The sequence below is a fragment of the Achroia grisella genome, unplaced genomic scaffold, assembly GCF_030625045.1.
Source record: "Achroia grisella isolate CSIRO2021 unplaced genomic scaffold, CSIRO_AGI_Agris_v1 utg971, whole genome shotgun sequence".
NCBI lineage: Eukaryota > Metazoa > Arthropoda > Insecta > Lepidoptera > Pyralidae > Achroia > Achroia grisella.
In genome coordinates, this window is record NW_026713077.1 from 2,640,280 (window position 1) to 2,657,863 (window position 17,584).

Below are 17,584 nucleotides of genomic sequence, written 5' to 3' on the forward strand. Positions count from 1 at the left end.
TATAGTGTGGGTGTGTAGTGTGGTCACCTTCACTCGCTGACGGCGGGCAGTCTGTGCGGCGGCGTGCTCCACACGGCGGAGGAGGTCCGCTTGAGGCGCGCGCGGTCGATGGCGGGGAAGATGTCCCGCAGGTCGGGCGAGTGCGAGCGCACCGAGAACAGCCGGTCCACCAGCGGCGGCGGCAGCTGCGCCTGCCTCGCCAGCGCGGGCCGCCGCACCTGCAACCGGGGCTGTACTACGGTCGCCGCCTCTACGCCTACTATTTCACGCGGGAACTGACACGCACGTCAGTAGCTGCCTTTACGGGCGCGCTCTCACACGCGCGAACTGACTTACATGCGGGAAAGAGTGTGCGCGTCAATAGCTGCCTTCACCCGCACGTTCTTTCACGCGAGAACTACTTTCATTTGCGAAAGAGTATTCATGTTAAAAACTGCCTCTACAGACACACTATGTTACAGGCGAACTAATATTAATATAAGAAAAACTGCCTTCACAAATACGCTTTATCACGCATGAAAGAGTAATTCTACATACACTCTTACACGCGCGGACTAACTTTCATGTTCGAAAGAAAGTGCATGTCAAAAGCTGTCTTTACACGCACGCTCTTACACGCGAAAAATGTATCATGTCAGTATGCATGTCGAGCTGCCTTTCCACGCTCTTTCACCGGCAAACCATCGTGTTGACTCGTGTGTGAAAAATTTGTCACGATGCCTTTACACACACATGCTTTTACCTCATGCTCATCTTATCATGTCAATAGCTGCCTTTACACACACGCTCTTTAACCGGCAAACTGACCGTAAACCGTGGGAAAGAGCATGCGGGTCACCATTTACACACACGCTTTTCATCCATAAAAAAAAAAGGTGTGCATAAAATAAAGAATAAATACACTTATTAAACATTATTTTCATATATAAAAAAGCGCGCATGTTAATAGATGCTTTTACCACATCTTTTTCACGCGCAAATTAGCATCTACGTGTGAAAAACTGTGCATATCAATAGCTACCTTTACAAGTAAGCTCTTTCATACGCCAACTGCTCTTCAAGCGCGATAGTGTGCATGTCAATAGCTGAATTTACATGTAGTCTTTCTCGAATGCAAATCAATAAATAGCCCCTGATAGCGTAGCGCGAGATATTAACGAAAACGAACGTGTTGTGTAAAGGCAGGTATAATAAGACCTATTTACCATCTTGCATCTACCCGGCTCTCCCTTGTACGATGGATATACTTTAGTAACGTGATACTTGTTTCCTTGCAAAAAGTTTTGCTTAAAAAAGATCACAAAAGCTCAGTAGTTAAAATATACGGGGCAAGAGAGGAAGTGTAACAAGGGGTTAGAGATGACAGACTTCATGTAAAGAATATTAAATCTAGGATCCCTTCCTCTTTCTTTGGATTTAAAAATAATTTATTCATGTAGAGCATTTTAGCAGCTTATTAACGTCTAGATTTTCTTCTAGAGAATCTGTTAGAAAGATGGAAAGCATAGAAGTAAGTAAAATTTTGAATCAATGTCAAAATATAAATAAAATGTCTATAACCTTTCCAGCCAATATTATCAACAGAATCTGCCGTAATGCCCGATAAAAAGCACGTATTCGCGCAGATTCGACCAGTATAACCGAGGTTCGTCATTTGACACAAAATTACACATTCTAATAAAAAAGATTAATTAAAAGTTTAAAAGATAAAACAAATATTAGTTATATATATGTTTATGTTACTTTGATCAAATTCTGATCGTTATTGAGTTTACTCTCTGAGTCAACGTGTCCTCTGAACAAAGGCATCATCCAGCGTTTTTCCATATGTTCCTATGTTTTTCGTCGGTCAAACTGCGACTGAGTTGCGTACAAATCCATTAAGTGTTGTATAATATTAGTAAGGTAATAGCATAAAATTGTTTCGTTTTATAACGGGGAATCTGGACTAACCAATGGAGGTCATTGGTACAGTCATATAAGTCCATTAAGTAGTGACACGGACTTCCGCCAAATATTATTTATGTACGTAGTATGTATAGGTGAACAATATATGCATAACATAACACATCACCATTTTTAATCTATTTATATACCAAACAATAAATATGTTGTGCTGTGTATAATTGTTTAAGAGCTCGAAGTGTAATATATAAACATTCACCTATATATGTATGTAAGTGTTTTATTTTTTAATTATAGCGTGAGCCAACAGAATATTATGTTCATAGTATTGAATGATAGTTCTGAAACCAATGTAGTATTCATATATATCAAGCCTTTATTAATTGACACAAAATTACACATTCTAACAAAAAAGATTAATTAAAAGTTTAAAAGATAAAAGAAATATTAGTTATATATATTACTTATTTATTTGCACATTATTGTCGTTTTCAGTTCATTTTAGTTTATTAAAAAAATATATATCAGACCATCTTTTGTACATTATTCTCTTTTTGTTTCGTTTTATAACGAGGACATAGACTGAACCAATGGAGGTTTTGGTACAGTCATATAAGTGATTCTCCACACTGACTATGTAAATATTATTTATGTTAGTATGTATAGGTGCACACATATGCATAACATAACACATCACCATTTTTAATCTATTTATATATTGTATAATGTTTTGATGTTATAATTGTTTAAAGCTCTGTATGTGTAATATATAAACATTAAGATATATATAAAAACTATTATGTATTTAATTATCAACAGAGTATCAGCGCTGCAGACTTATCTGTAGCTTCATGCTGAGTTGGTTGCCTCTTCATCGTTGCGACACATAAAGCCACCTCCATTTTTATTTTATTTTGTAATATTATTTCTGTATTATTTAATTTGTAAACTTTATTTCTATTTATAAAATGTATCTCATGTATGCTATGTGTTTGTAATTGTTGAATCTAGACACGCGGTAGCGTGTCAAGCCGAGTTTCAAGTAAGAGAACTGGCGAGCAGCACCGTGTCAGACCTTAGGCTACAGTAAGTTATAAGAAGAAATGATATTTTATATTGTTATAAATACATTTCAGGACAGACCATTGAACTTGGCACCCATTTAGATCTCACCTCTTTTGTCGTAGAAGTCAACAATCAAGGCATATATCATAATATTAAACTCGGCTATCATTTCATTATGTTTTTGATGGGATAAAGAACTTATCTATCTACCTATAAAAAATAACACCAATTTCGATAAATAAATTCTATTGGTACCTTTGATGTGCACCACATGGGTATAGGTCGTTCAGCAGGTTCTGCCTCTTCATCAGAGTTGAGGTACTGGAACCCGTCTGCCATGTAGACCGGCTCCATTGTGTATTGCTCATGATGATGGCCAGGCGTGCCCGGCGTCTTCCGAGGTGTATGAACTGGAAGTATATTTAAAATAATAATAATACTGGATAAGTCACACAGCGCCATCTAGCCCATGCTAAGAGCTTGTGTTATGGGTACTAGATTACTGATATATAACACATTTTTTTTTAAATACATTTTGTTTTTAAATACATACACAATACAGATAAAAAGCACCCAGACCCTGGGTAATAACCCTGGATAGCTGTGTAGCTTACACAGTGCTATGTAGTCTCAAGCTAAGCATAGCTAATGTTGTGTTCTAGACAACTGATATACATTTTTTTTTACGTTAAATACGTCTATTATACATATAAATAAAATTGGAGTGTCTGTTTGTAATATTGAAATAACCGTTTTTTTTCTACATGCATATGAATATAAATACGGCATATACACAAAAATAACATTTTTTACAATTTTTGTCTGTCTGTCTGTCAGTCTGTTTGTTCCGGCTAATCTCAGAAATGGCTGGACCGATATTGATTGGACGTTTTTTGGCAGGTAGCTAATGTAGTAGGGAATAACTTAGGCTACTTTTATTTTAGAAAATAAAAGTTAAATTCCACGCGGACTAAGTCATGGGAACAGCGAGTAAATAATATAAATAGAAATCACTTATATTATTTAGGTATATGTAGATATATATTTTTAAGTATAAAGGTATGCTGAGCGCATAACGATACAAAACGTAATTAAAAATCCTTTTTATTGTATTGCTTGTTGTATAATAATCATATTAATAATAATAATCTCAGGACAATTCACACAGCGCCATCTAGACCCAAGTTAAGCTAACTAAAGCTTGTGTTATGGGTCCTAGACAACTGATACAAATACATAGATAATTTTTTTTTTTGTAAATATATTCATATTATAACATAGAAAATACCCAGACCGATACAAACAATCATACTCATGAATACAAATGTTTGTGCCGTGCGAGGAATCGAACCCGCGACCATCGGTCGTAAAGCGGTATGCTGTATACCACCGAGGTTGTCTGTTTATTATAAAAAAAGAAATATTTTAGAAACAAAAAAAATTGCATAATGTTATCAGTGTTTCTATTAGTGAAGAGTAAATCAAATGAGCAATGTAAATTAACATTAAATATATTTTTGCCATTTGTTGAAACTTACATTTGTCAGACTCCAGTCTCTGTTTGATTTTCTGCTTTTCTATATATTCTTTTTGCCTTTTTTCTATTTCTTTCGCCATTATTGCCGCTTCTTTCTTCATTCTAAAATCAATCAGTCATATTCTCAATGAAGGTAGAATATTTTTTTTTTGTTTTAATATACAAATTCGAGTTTAGAGAAGTATTGTTAGAAATGTTTGATACAGGATTTACCTACTAATATCACAAATGGGCAAGTCTCTCTGTCTGTCTCACATTCACTCCAAAACTACTAAACTGATTTAAATTAAATTTGGTATAGTTTAGACCCTGGAAAGATCATAGGCTATTCTTTAATGAGAAGGGTTGTAACGGGTTGAAAGTGGAGATGAAATGTTGCATGGAAGTATAATCGTTTTCAAAGCTAGAAGCTTGAAATATATTTTTAGACTGTTGATTAAATATAAATAATGAAAAAGGGTTCTAAGGGGTTGAAAGGGGGGGTGAAAGGGGGGTTGTAAGGGGAGATGAAATGTGTAGGTATTGATGAAAGTAAGTATCGTCATTTTTAAAGGTAGAAGCCTGAAACTTATTTTTTAGACTGTAGATTGAGTTGTATGGAAATTCGTTATTTTTCAAGCCAGAACGATGAAATCTTTTTAATTTGGCTTTTATTGGGTTAGATTATTTTATATTATATATTTTATTTTAAATATTTTTCATTATTTGGTCAAGGTCCCTATTATACGCGAAGTCGGGGGTACAGCTAGATACTAATATTTTTTTAAAATATACTTTTAAGTCTAGTTAGGCCACTATTAAAGGAATCTTGTATTTCAGCAGACACTTTTATTTGATACGGGAATTTCATGAAAAATAATTATTTCTGAAGCAATGTCTTTAAATTTTCTAAGAATAGATTACAAAGAACGTGGACTATCCCTACAGACAGATGTTGACAATTTTATTAATCTTTATAATGGGCCGTCACATCACATGATCTTTTTTTAGTATTTTCTTATAGATTTTCTATATTTTTGTATGTCTAACAATGAATGAAATATAATCTTCCTGGTTTTCTAAGTAATTTCTTATCACTATCTATCTATCTATTTCTTTGTTCTATAGATAAAACACTTTTAACTAAATTATATGCATATAATTGTAGTACTAACGCCTCAGCCTCCTCGATCTGCTTCCGGCGGACCGCATCAGCTCGCTTCTGTTCCTCAGCGAGCCGCTGTTGCCGCGCGTGTTCCTCCGCTCTTCTTCGTTCTTCTGTCTCTGCTACTTTGCGTGCTAGTTCTTGCTTCTTCTATGACCAAAATATCGAAAAGTCGTAAGCAAAACATAAGTTGTTCAGGATCTATGTTGTTTGTCATTTTTTACAGAAGATTATCAATTATTGATGATAAAAATTAACACTCCAAACCAAAGGGACTTAAAGAACGGCTGTAGGCAATTTCAGCCTGACGGATACGACTTTAGTCTGAGGGCACCGCTAGGTGTTCGAGCCTTTTTTAGATCTCCGTTTGAATGGTACGGGGGATCGATCGGAGAGGCGACAAAGAGCGCCGGTGTGGAGCGCCCGGTGGATTGGATTTGAGTGTAGGATGACGACATACCCGCTCTGCCTCCCGTAGCCGCTCCTGCCGTCCGAGGTCGGCGTGCGCTTGCTTCTCCCTGCGTTCTCTGTCGGCCGCCTCCAGTGCCGCTCGACGTTCTCGTTCAGCAGCTGATCTTACAGCTGCAGCAGCCGCCATTTTCTCCTCCCTCTTTCTGTAATTTTATATATATTCTATATTACACTTTGAAATATATTAAGTATTTAGTTTAATTATAGATAAAGTGAGCAAAGGTGGACTTATTTCTAAAAAAGATATCTACCAGTCAACGTAACAGTGTGGCATAGCTAGTAGCGAGTGTAATCTTATTATTATCAACACGTTATAGACCGCATGCCTACCGGTGGGTCACTCCACAACGAAAGTAAATTTATATGTTGGGACCGGGTGATCACCCATGGACACTTGGACATTGAAATAAATCTAGGGGTTGAATAAGGTCTACCTCAAATTATTGTACACTAAAAACTTAAAAAAAAAAATATATATTATTAACAATAAACATAGGGACCGGCCCTATGTGAGAAATAAGATTTTTCAATGTGGTCTTCAACATGTTAAAGAAATATATATATATATGTATATATAATGTATTAATATAACTTTATTCATCGATATGTTATTTCCGAAAAAAAATTTGCTAACTTTATAGTTAGGTAGCTTAAAATTTTACTCCATTTAAAACATCTAATTACAACACAATATATAAAGACAACCAAACTTACTTCTTTTGCTGTTCTCTTTTGGCTTCCAGCATTGCCTCTTTTTTCTTTCTAGCATCTTCTTTTTCTTTCTTCATACTTTCCTCTGCGGCCTCTTTCTCTTTGGCTTTGTTTATCGCGCTCACTTTGGAGGTAGACGAGGGAATGAATGACTTGACTGATGTTATAATGTTCGTGCGAGGTTTGGTCGCTGAACTTGATACCTATTAACAGACAAATATAATTTATTATATTTTCATTCTTCTCAGTCTATTCTTGTCAGTTCTTCTCATCTCGAAATAATTCCGAACTGACGACAGATTTGACATGCTGTGCGAGGAATTGAACCTGCAACCATCGGAAGTAAGGCGGTGTGCTGGTGGCGCTGGACCACCGAGGCCTTCAAGAAAATTTATTGCATAATTATTATATAGAATACAGACCTGTGTTGTTTTTCCATTGAATATTAAGTTGTTCATCTTGCTGAGTGTCTCTGCTGAGAGTACATGCTTCAATATTTTGTCCGGCGGTGTCTGGTTATCATCACCTTCTTCCTGCAAAATTCGCAAGTTAATCTATATAAATAAAATAAGAGTGTCTGTTTGTAATATTGAAATAACGAACGAAACGAGTTTTTTACTACATGCCTATGAATATAAATACGGTACATGCACCAAAATAACATTTTTTTACAATTTTTGTCTGTCTGTCTGTTTGTTCCGGCTAATCTCTGAAATGGCTGGACCGATTTTCACGGGACATTTTTTGGCAGGTAGCTGATGGAATAAGGAGTAACTTAGGCTACTTTTATTTTAGTAAAATAAAGTTAAATACCACGCGGAATATCCCTTTTATTCGGGGTTTGCACTATTGTCCGGTGCTTGGACCTGTAGCACTGCGATCTGCATAGATTTATTATGCTCGTCCGTGAAATTATTAAAATATACTTAGCATACCTTTTTAGCCATGGCTCTCGTTTTGGTTCTTGTCACTCTTGTCGCCAACTCTTCGAATTGCTGCACCTTCTCCTTTACCGCGGACCTGAAATTCATCATTATACTTTAAGATTCTATGTGTAATATTATTTCGTTACTCCTAAACTCATACCTTCGCATGACTGTGAAGCCTCGTGGTGCTGTGTTTAGTATAACCCCCCACCTCAACTCCTTTGTCAGCGAAGTAAGCAAGTTCATACCCCCTCCCCCATGATTACGTAAACATTCAATTAATGTATTATTTTTTTAGCAAAGACGGAGAGGGTTGCCATTTGTATAAAACAGTAAATAACTATCGATGACGTAATCATCATCTAGACCTCCTATCAACCCCCCCATGTCACCTAAAATAAGAAAAGCAAAGACCCCCAGTCCCCCCCCATAGTGCTTACGTAATACTTGAACGGCTCCTAAGTTATTTGAATATAATGTACTCACGTGGGCTGCGCTTTAGGTATGTCTTCTTTAAGAGGAGTTAGTGCTTCTTGTACATCACTGTTATCATCTGTTAGTATTGAATTATCTTCAGTAATATTTGGGACTTGTGGATCTGGAGCAAAACATACATATCTTTATATATAAAAATCACGTGTCACATTGTTTGTCCGCGATGGACTCCTAAACCACTGAACAGATTGCAAATTTGATTTGCACATTGTGTGCAATTTGATCCAACTTGAAAGGATAGCTTACATCTTAATTTATAGTCACAATATTATTATATTGCCTTAGCCACAGCAACGCGTGGCCGGGTGCGAGTCTATATATATAAAATGAATTGCTGTTCATTAGTCTCGCTAAAACTCAAAAACGGCTGGACCGATTTGGCTAATTTTAGTCTTGAAATATTCGTGGAAGTCCAGGTAAGGTTTAAACGGTGATAGAATATGAAGAAATTGCATGGAGAGTAAAATAAATTTCATTTTCCCATATAAACTATATAACTATATATATTTTTCATACATTAAACATGGAATGTTGTACTCTATTGCGTTAAAGATACATACACTAGCCGGGTATCTGCAGAGAATGAAGTATAGACAATTAATAGAAAAAAAACATACCTTTGTCTATAACAACAGTAGCATCCATAATTGCTGTTTGTTTCTCTATGACCATTGTTTCGCGGTCATACTTCTCCAATACTACTGTAGTATTCATATTTACATTCTGTTGAAGAAAAAATAAATTAGAGAACTTATATAAAAAAAAAAACAAAAAAATTGTTTGCAGGTTAAATTGTCTTCATTACACAGTATAAAACAAATTCGATGTCGCTGTCTGTACCTATGTATGCTTAACCCTTCGAACGTTTTGACACAGATCTGTGTACCCCTGTTAAACCGTATTACCGTCTTGTCACAGATCTGTGCCCGCAAAACCGTGATTTCTTTTTAACCAATTTAGTCCTTATTTAAAACAAAACAATATTGAAACGCATTTGAAAAAATACAGCTGGCGCGCTCATAACGCGTCACTTTCGGTCGCTAAGACAGACGACTGACATTCGAAAGAATAAATATTTAAAACTATGCTAACTATGGATTTTGAAGCAGTTTTTTTAGTAGAGTGATTCAAAAGAAAGGTTAATATACATAATACATGTACACCCGTGCGTCGCCGGGACGAGTAGCTAGTTGTTTAATAAAAATCATGTAATTAAATATAATGATGGTCACAATGAACTACATTTCATTCATTCAAATATGAATGAATGAAATGTAGTTCTTTGAGCAGAAGCGTAGCGTACTTTGGCGGGGCCCCGTATAAAAATTTGTTTAGGGGCCCTTACGAAGGGTAAAGATTTCTCGCAAAGGAAGAAAAAATTAAAAGAAATATTTATTCATCATAATTATCTATTTGTCACACATTTTTAGAAACAATACAAATTAAATATACACATTGCCGTTGCCTTGTTTCGGCAAATTGATTTAATAAACCATTTATAGCTGATGCGGGAAAAAAAGAAATTGTTTTTATTTACTTTTCTCATAAGTGAAATAAAAAAAATTTGGTAAGTTAATTTTTGCTCACGCTCGCTCACGGGGACCCCATAAAATTGATGCGGCACATACGGCGGTAGCTACGCCTCTGTTTAAGAGTCAGGCTTTTGCCGGTGGAGCTAAATTGCGTAATACCAGACGGGTCTAGGTAGCGAACTTTGAAAAAGGGCGAGCACAATAGATCTATATAGGTCGCAGTGCTACAGGTGCTACAAACATCTGACAATAGCCCAAACAACCCAATAAAAAAAAATTGCGTAATAACTTGGTTTTTGTGCTACTAATCCTTATGAATATTATAAATGCAAAAATAACTGTCTCTTTCACGCCAAAACTACTGAACAGATTGAAATAAAATTTGGTACCCAGATAGTCTAACCCCGGAGAAACCACTTAGGCTACTTTTTAATGAGGAAAAATTAGTTTATATATAGCGAAGAGAGATGAAAATTGTATAGTATTGTTGTTTTTAAAGCTAGATGCATGAAACTTATTTTTTTAGGCTGTTGATTAAATATCAATAAATATAACATTCAAAGTTTGTAAAAAAAAATCCCATTGTAGAGGTAAAATAAAATATGGAATGAAAGTTTGTATGGAAAATCGTAATTTTTTAAGCTAGAACAATATAATTCGTTGGCTTTTTCGGGTAAGATTATTAAATATTTTTTATTTATATTATCAAGGTCAGTATTCCACGCAGACAAAGTTACGGGCACAGCTAGTAGACTATATAACATCACGCTACGACCAATAGGAAGACTAAATACCTTGGTCTCGTTATTTGGGAAGTAATTTCCAATAACTACCTTTAAAATACTTACAATTTTCTTAGGAGTGACTGGAGCATGTTCGTATATTCCATTTGGTAACACAATTGTTTTATCCATATCATTCGGTACAACTGCATCATTACTTTTAGACAATACATGTGTTTCATCCATAACTTCACATTCTACATCTTCCTCAGAACTCTGTAGTACTATTTTCGACTTTATGCCATTGATTTGAAGTTGATTTGTTTTATTGGTAATATCTTTCTCTGTGTCACTGTCGACTTTGATCTTTATTGCTTCTTTGTTATGGTTTGTTTTCTTTTGTGGTAGAATCGGCGATGGAGCGTTTTCGGGTTGAGATAGGTCTTCTTTTGGTGATACCACTGGGTCTGGTTTTGGGGCCTCTTCTTTGTTACTGTAATTGTAAGTTTTTTTTAAATTATTTCCGATTATGTTTGTATGTCTACACAACATTGTAATGCTAAACCTCTAATAATACTACAATTATCTAAGTTTTATAAAGTTATAGAGATGACTAAATTAATTATATTTGTTGTAATATTGTTACTAGCTGACCCCACAAACTTTCTTTTGTCATATAAATTAAAAAATAGGGGTTGATGCTAGAAAATTTAGAGTTATATGTATTTTTAATGCCTCATAAAAAAATATTGTCTATTAAATAAATATTAGTGGTGGACAACCCTTATCACTTAGATGTATGAAAAATAGATAGTAGCTGATTCTAAGACCTACTGAATATGCCTAAATAAGATTATGAAATGAAGGTATCGAATCCTTAATAGTTGAGAGTTTAATGTCTGCCATTACATATATTACTTATATTTTAATTGTTATATTATATATAAAAAAACAATATTTTTATTCATGTTTAAGATACAACAATGCATAATTTTTCAACGTTAGAAGTTTTTTGAGTTATGTTATAGCCAGTAGAAGTACTTACAATGTTTTATATGTTGGTATTAACCAGCAATAAAAAGAGGAAACGAACGGAAAAGTACTTACGCCTTTTGTCCTCTTCTGGTCCTCTTGGGTCTTTTATCAGCTGGTGATGCTGTGGATTATATCAAAATATACAAACCGTGTTATATAGAAAATTGATTATGTATAAATTTAAAAATCAATATTACAATTAAAACTGCCCACTCCGCGATTTGCTATTTGGCGGGAGGATAGGCAAATATCTTTACTTCATAGCAATTTTAGTAACAAACTAGTTAGAATCCAATGTGTTTGTCTAGGATATGTATCTGTTTAAGAAAATTCAGTCGTTGTCCAATGTTTTGCAATTTCAAATTCAAAAATAATTTATTAATGTAGGACATTTTAGCCGCTTACTAACGTGAAATTTTTTACCTGATAATTTTATTTTTTTCCCTACCGTCCAGTTCGGTATATAGATCTAATTGAGAAGAACTCTTTTGAAGACTCAATTTGAATTACTTTTTTTTAAAGCCAATTTATTTACAATGTATATTTATATAGGTTGCGTGATTATTATTAAGGAATTAATTTATATATTACAGCTTTTTAATAACTAGTCGCATAGTGGAAAAACATGGATCAATATTAATTTAAATTAAAAGTTTGAACATTATTAAGATTCTACTGTCAAAGACTATACTTCTATAATTACGAGCAATAAACAAAAGTGTATATATAAATATTGACTACATGGCATTTAAGTCTGAACGTCAATTAAATTTATGCCGGGACCTGTAGGACCCTTCAATTATAACACCTTAATTATATATATATATATATATATATATTGTAGCCATACAAATAAATTATGACTTTTTGTGTATTTGTTGACTTTGGTATTAATATCAGAATGAGGTAAAAATTTATACCTGTCCCGTCTGCTTGGGCAGTTTGCGTTGCTTGCTTTTCAGAATCTGTATCAACCTCAGATACCTTCTGTGAAAATGAATATCAGTATGTTAGAATTGTATAGTATATATATTATATAAGGTAAGAGGTATACCAGCAGAATCTTTCTACAATCTTTTATAAGATCTTGGTTTGTCTAGAACTGTCGATCCCATTGCTAGCATGTACCATAATCAGGTTGACCTTACTGTTTCCCTTGGAAACCATCATGTTAAATTCCAGGTGGTTTTGCCATGATGAGCTAACTGACCTGACCTCGTACTCATCATCCTCCACTGGTGTCCCGCCAGCGAATACCGTCAGCGCAGGCGGTGGCGCCATTCCATATTCATCTCTTAAAAAAAAGCACTATAGTCTACTTATTGTAACAATGTGTTGTTTTAAATTTAAGATTAAAAAGGTTGCTCACCCCTGATTTAGACTAAAAGCTTTAATAATAATTTGTAATCCCAATAACTTGTCCGTCTGTCTTGTAGTTTACAACTCACCTTTCGAGTTCTGGTGCGCTTGGGCCTAACTTCGGGTATCTGAGGCTTGAGGTCCGGTGGAGAGTGCGGCGCTGGCGGAGTCACCTCGGGCTCCGGTCCGGGCCGGGCGGCGCGCGAGCTGGCCCGGGTCGACCGGGGCGCAGCCGCTGCAGGAAGGAAACATATTGATTAAACACTTCATTTTTAAAAATTACATTTATATCAGTTAAAATATATATCGGTTGCTTTTTCACTGCCTACCAAAATCAACAATTTGTCTAGAACAGTAATTATAAAAGTGCTATGTTATGGCTCGTTTTTACACATATTTTTTAATAACTACTTGAATCCCATATGCCTGGTAATATGGTTTTATATCTTTACATAGTATAAAATGAAGTTCGCTTAGATCTTTCAAATTACTGAACAGATTTTAATACAATTTCAGCAACAGAGGACCTTATTGTTACAGCTCACGGGTCGCATCCGGCCCCCGGGTTGTATTAATAAGGCCTGCGATAGTAATGTATAACAAGGAAGAATCATGTTTTTAGAGCTTTTAGACTTCACTCTCCTATATGGAGGTTTTAATTAAGATAATTTTTTTAATCTGGCTGGCCGTAATATTCTAAATTTAAGAATGGCCCCCTGCAAATTTGAGTTTGTCACCTCTGCACTAGATCTCATTATAGCTAAAAGGACTGATTGCAAATAGAATGGAAATAAGAAAAAAAAAATACAATTAATATCTAACCAGGTGGTGGCATTGTGTCCGTCTGTTTCCTGGTCCTAGTGGTCCTTCTTCTACTGGTAGTTTCTTCCTCATTATCATCTTGGGTTGCTCTATCTTTTGCTGCTTTACGAGGCTCTGGAATTATAATTTTGTGTACAAATTACACATACAACTTCCAAATTTATACTTGTCAACCTTAATGGTTTAGCGGCTTAATTATAATGGTCATAGGTTCGATTCTCTTGTATAATATTTGTTTTCAGACTTCACACTATGACCAATTGGGGTAGAGTTATAGTGAAATATGATGCAAAAACGGTAAAGCTAGTAATAAAAAAAAAGATATTAATTCCTTACTAGGCACGGGTGCAGTAGGTGGAGGCATTGTAATTTCATCTTCATTAACTTCCCGTTTGATTTCAGTGTCAATTGGCAATGATGCTGTATCCATTGGTTCTGGTGGTAGTGATATCTTCTCTTGCTTTACTGTAATTAATCAATATTAAACCATATTAAAACAGAAGATGTTAAATTCAATTGCATTTGGTTTTCTGCCTCGGTGGTCTAGCGCTTTAGCACACCGCCTTACTTCCGTAGTTCGCAGGTTCATTCCTCGCACGGCACAAACATTTGTATTCATGATTGATGGTATGGTCTTTTTTTTATCTATAATATGTATGCATTTATCTAGTACCCATAACACAGCACCATCTAGACCCAAGTTAAGCTAGCTAAACTTGGGTCTAGATGGTGCTGTGTGAATTGTCCTGAGATTATTATTATTGTAAGTTTTATTATAGCTTATGCTGGCTTACTACATATGTGTATCACATAATGTAGATTTAATATTGCAACAGTACATTTAGAATGATTACTGCTTCTAAATGTTAAATGGCTAGTCATATTGAAAAACAAAATGAAGAAATAAATGTTGTTAACCAGTCTGTTTTTATTCTTAACTGTGCTTCTCTTTTGCTTTCATTATGAATGTGACTCATAGAAAATAGTAGGAGTCATATAATAATGAAATGAAAAAGAAAAAATTTGGAGAATTAGTCCGCTTGGGCTAACTGACCTGCCCTCATATTATCATCCTACACTGGAGCCTTGCCAGGGTATACCCTTTGCTAATGGTATACCATTAGCAAAGGCAGGTGCACCATTCCATTACCATGCACTGAGCACACTACAAACACTCCTAGATTTTTTAAGATTGTTTGTTTTCTTTATTGTGCAATAACATTATAAATAAAAAGGATACAACTTAAAAATAAATGCAGACAATGGCAGACTTATACCAAAAGAGGGATTTCATCCAGTCCAACTTCGAGTTACTGAGAGGAATTGTGGAGTGGTGGAAATAAGTAACTTTGTATTATCACTTACTCTGTATATTTGGTACAGGTTCTGAATTTTCTTTGTTGTCATCCTTACGCCGTCTGCTTCGCGACTGAGATTTATCTGACGCATCCTCGCGACGCATCTTTTGTGTTAAGTTTACATTCACCTACAATACATAAGAATATAAGTGACAGCCTAGGTGGTGTAGTGGTTTAGTACACCGCTTCACCTCCAATGGTTGTAGGTTCAAATCCTAACTTCAAATAAACATTTATACAAATTAGTACAATTATTTGAATGGGTGTTTACTTTGTATATTATGCATGTATTTACATATTTATATCAGGCATTTAGTACCCATTTTGCTTTTGCTTTTGGATTCAGACCTTTAAAAGAGCAACATGCAAGTTTCTTGTTTATTTGTTTTGTCTGTGTGTCAAGCCAGTGTTCCCAATGATTTGTAGAATCGGGAAATGTGATTATTTAATAGTGCATATATTAAGTTTATTTGTATAAAAATTATATGTATTTCTATTTCTTGGAACTAGATGGCGCATGTAAATGTGCCTTACATAATAAAACTCTAGTTTTTTTTTTTTTTGGTCTCACTACTATTATTATAAATATATAATAAGTTCATTACTATTTCAATACCTGTTTAGTAATAATACTTTGTGCTTTAACAGAAGCATTGCGCTTGTGTCTCTTGTCCTGTTCAGGGCTAGAAAGCCCGTCCACTTCATTTTTACTGCGCTTGTTGGATAACCTCTGTGTTTTCTCTTCATTGCTATTATTAGAGCTACAGTTATCATTGGATTTAACACTGGACCGACGAGAAGTTTGCACAGGCTCCGGAGCAGTGGTTGTTACATCTAGAATTTAGAACAAAGTATTAAAAAAATGATCTGCAGATCAACTCTGTCATGGAGGAAATCTCACAAACAATAAAAAAGTATAAAATCAAAATGGACAGGCATCAGATTAAACTTGCTGTTCAACTGACATTGCTGCTACTTGCCTGATTATATGTCATGTCTTAAGAGTACAATACCAGACTCAATATCCTAGCATAAGTTGGAATATTTTCAATGGAGAATCACCTCTTATGAGATTTGATATGATCAACTAATCTGTTTATAGTCTGACGACTGATTGCATGATTAAAAAGGAAAAAAAATTGTTAAAGTAATGGAGTCATGATAGTTACAGGATACTCAGGCTAATCTTCCATGGGAAGATTAATGGAAAAAGAAGTTAGAGCAGAAGGATACTAGACTACTCCGGGAATAGAAGAAGTCCTGTCTAAAGAACTTGCGGAAATAGTTTAGGTTTACAGTTTTTAGGGCACAACTTAAAGCAGACTGTTAATTTGATTATAAATCTGCTTTTTATATACAATACTCCAATCTGATGCACTTTATCTTTAATTGTTTGAAACCGTGGATTACAAACTGAACTGAACTAACTGTAGGTCATTGTGGCAAATTAACATACAATAAACAGTGAAAACAATATTGTCAACATAGTATTACATTCATCACAACGTCGAGTTCACACAAGTGTCTTTGGCTACCTCTTCTAGAATTAAAGATTTTAAGTTATTTATAAAAAAAAGAAAAAAATGCAGCAAACCTTCGTCTTCATTTATGCTTTGAAGAGTCGTCAAAAGGTTTTTGTCTTTTGCTCCCTTTTCCCGCGCCCGTCCACGACCATTTTGATATTCCTCTGCAAACTTATCTAGAGTTTCCAGAATAATCTAAAACACGTTTAAAAAATTATAAAACCACTTGAATACACTTTAGAACACAATAATCACACATCACTATTTTTTTAATTTTCTTGAGTACCACAATATTGTAAGATTTGTGAAATCATACAAGATTATCTGAACGACGAGGTTCAGGGTTTTAAAGCGCAGTATACCTTAAAATATTTCTATACAAATAAGAAAATAATGTCGCGTGAAATATACAAAGATTATCAATGTATAAACATATATTATTTACCTTTAGATCTTGATTAATATTACGAGTGTATAATGTAGATATTTCGGTAAGTTTAGTCAGTCTTTCATTAAAAATGGACATGTTTGTTAAAAATAATAAATTTTCAAAGTTTTATTATTTGACAGACGCCATAGAACTCACAGAAAGATAAAAGAACCGTTTGAAACTTTGAAATTGAAATACCAATTCAGCGCTGCCAACCTTAACATACACATGACCACAGATTACAGAGACGCAACAGATGCAGTCAGTCAATGACATGTAGTGCCACAGATAACATAATATTGGAATCAAAACGAAAAAAAGACAATAATAAGCAATAAAGAAATTCTTCGTAGAATGAGTATTATCATGAAACATTACGAAACGGAATTTTGTCTCTTTTTCACAAAGTGCCGGAATACAAACAAAGTTGTCATATTGATTGGCAATATAAGGTAATCACAAAAATGTAAACAATTACGGTGTCTTATTGAACAAATAAATTTGTTTTATTTAATACTAAATTACCACTGGTACTTGATCTACAGAACA

General features: G+C 34.7%; 1 protein-coding gene across 1 annotated transcript; it reads right to left on the bottom strand.

The window, feature by feature from the left end:
* Positions 1-16: 16 nt before the first annotated feature.
* On the bottom strand, positions 17-17,231 carry LOC131854219 (inner centromere protein). Its single transcript, XM_059205351.1, has 20 exons — positions 17,051-17,231; positions 16,677-16,800; positions 15,699-15,916; positions 15,090-15,210; positions 14,061-14,189; positions 13,725-13,838; positions 12,992-13,137; positions 12,464-12,530; positions 11,616-11,664; positions 10,635-11,001; positions 8,872-8,977; positions 8,246-8,357; positions 7,769-7,853; positions 7,256-7,366; positions 6,837-7,036; positions 6,112-6,265; positions 5,662-5,801; positions 4,509-4,609; positions 3,226-3,380; positions 17-218 (listed from the first exon to the last, which is right to left on the bottom strand). Exons 1-20 carry the CDS (start codon positions 17,129-17,131, stop codon positions 30-32), a joined length of 2,769 nt encoding a protein of 922 aa, XP_059061334.1. The 5' UTR covers positions 17,132-17,231; the 3' UTR covers positions 17-29.
* Between the last annotated feature and the right edge of the window lie 353 nt (positions 17,232-17,584).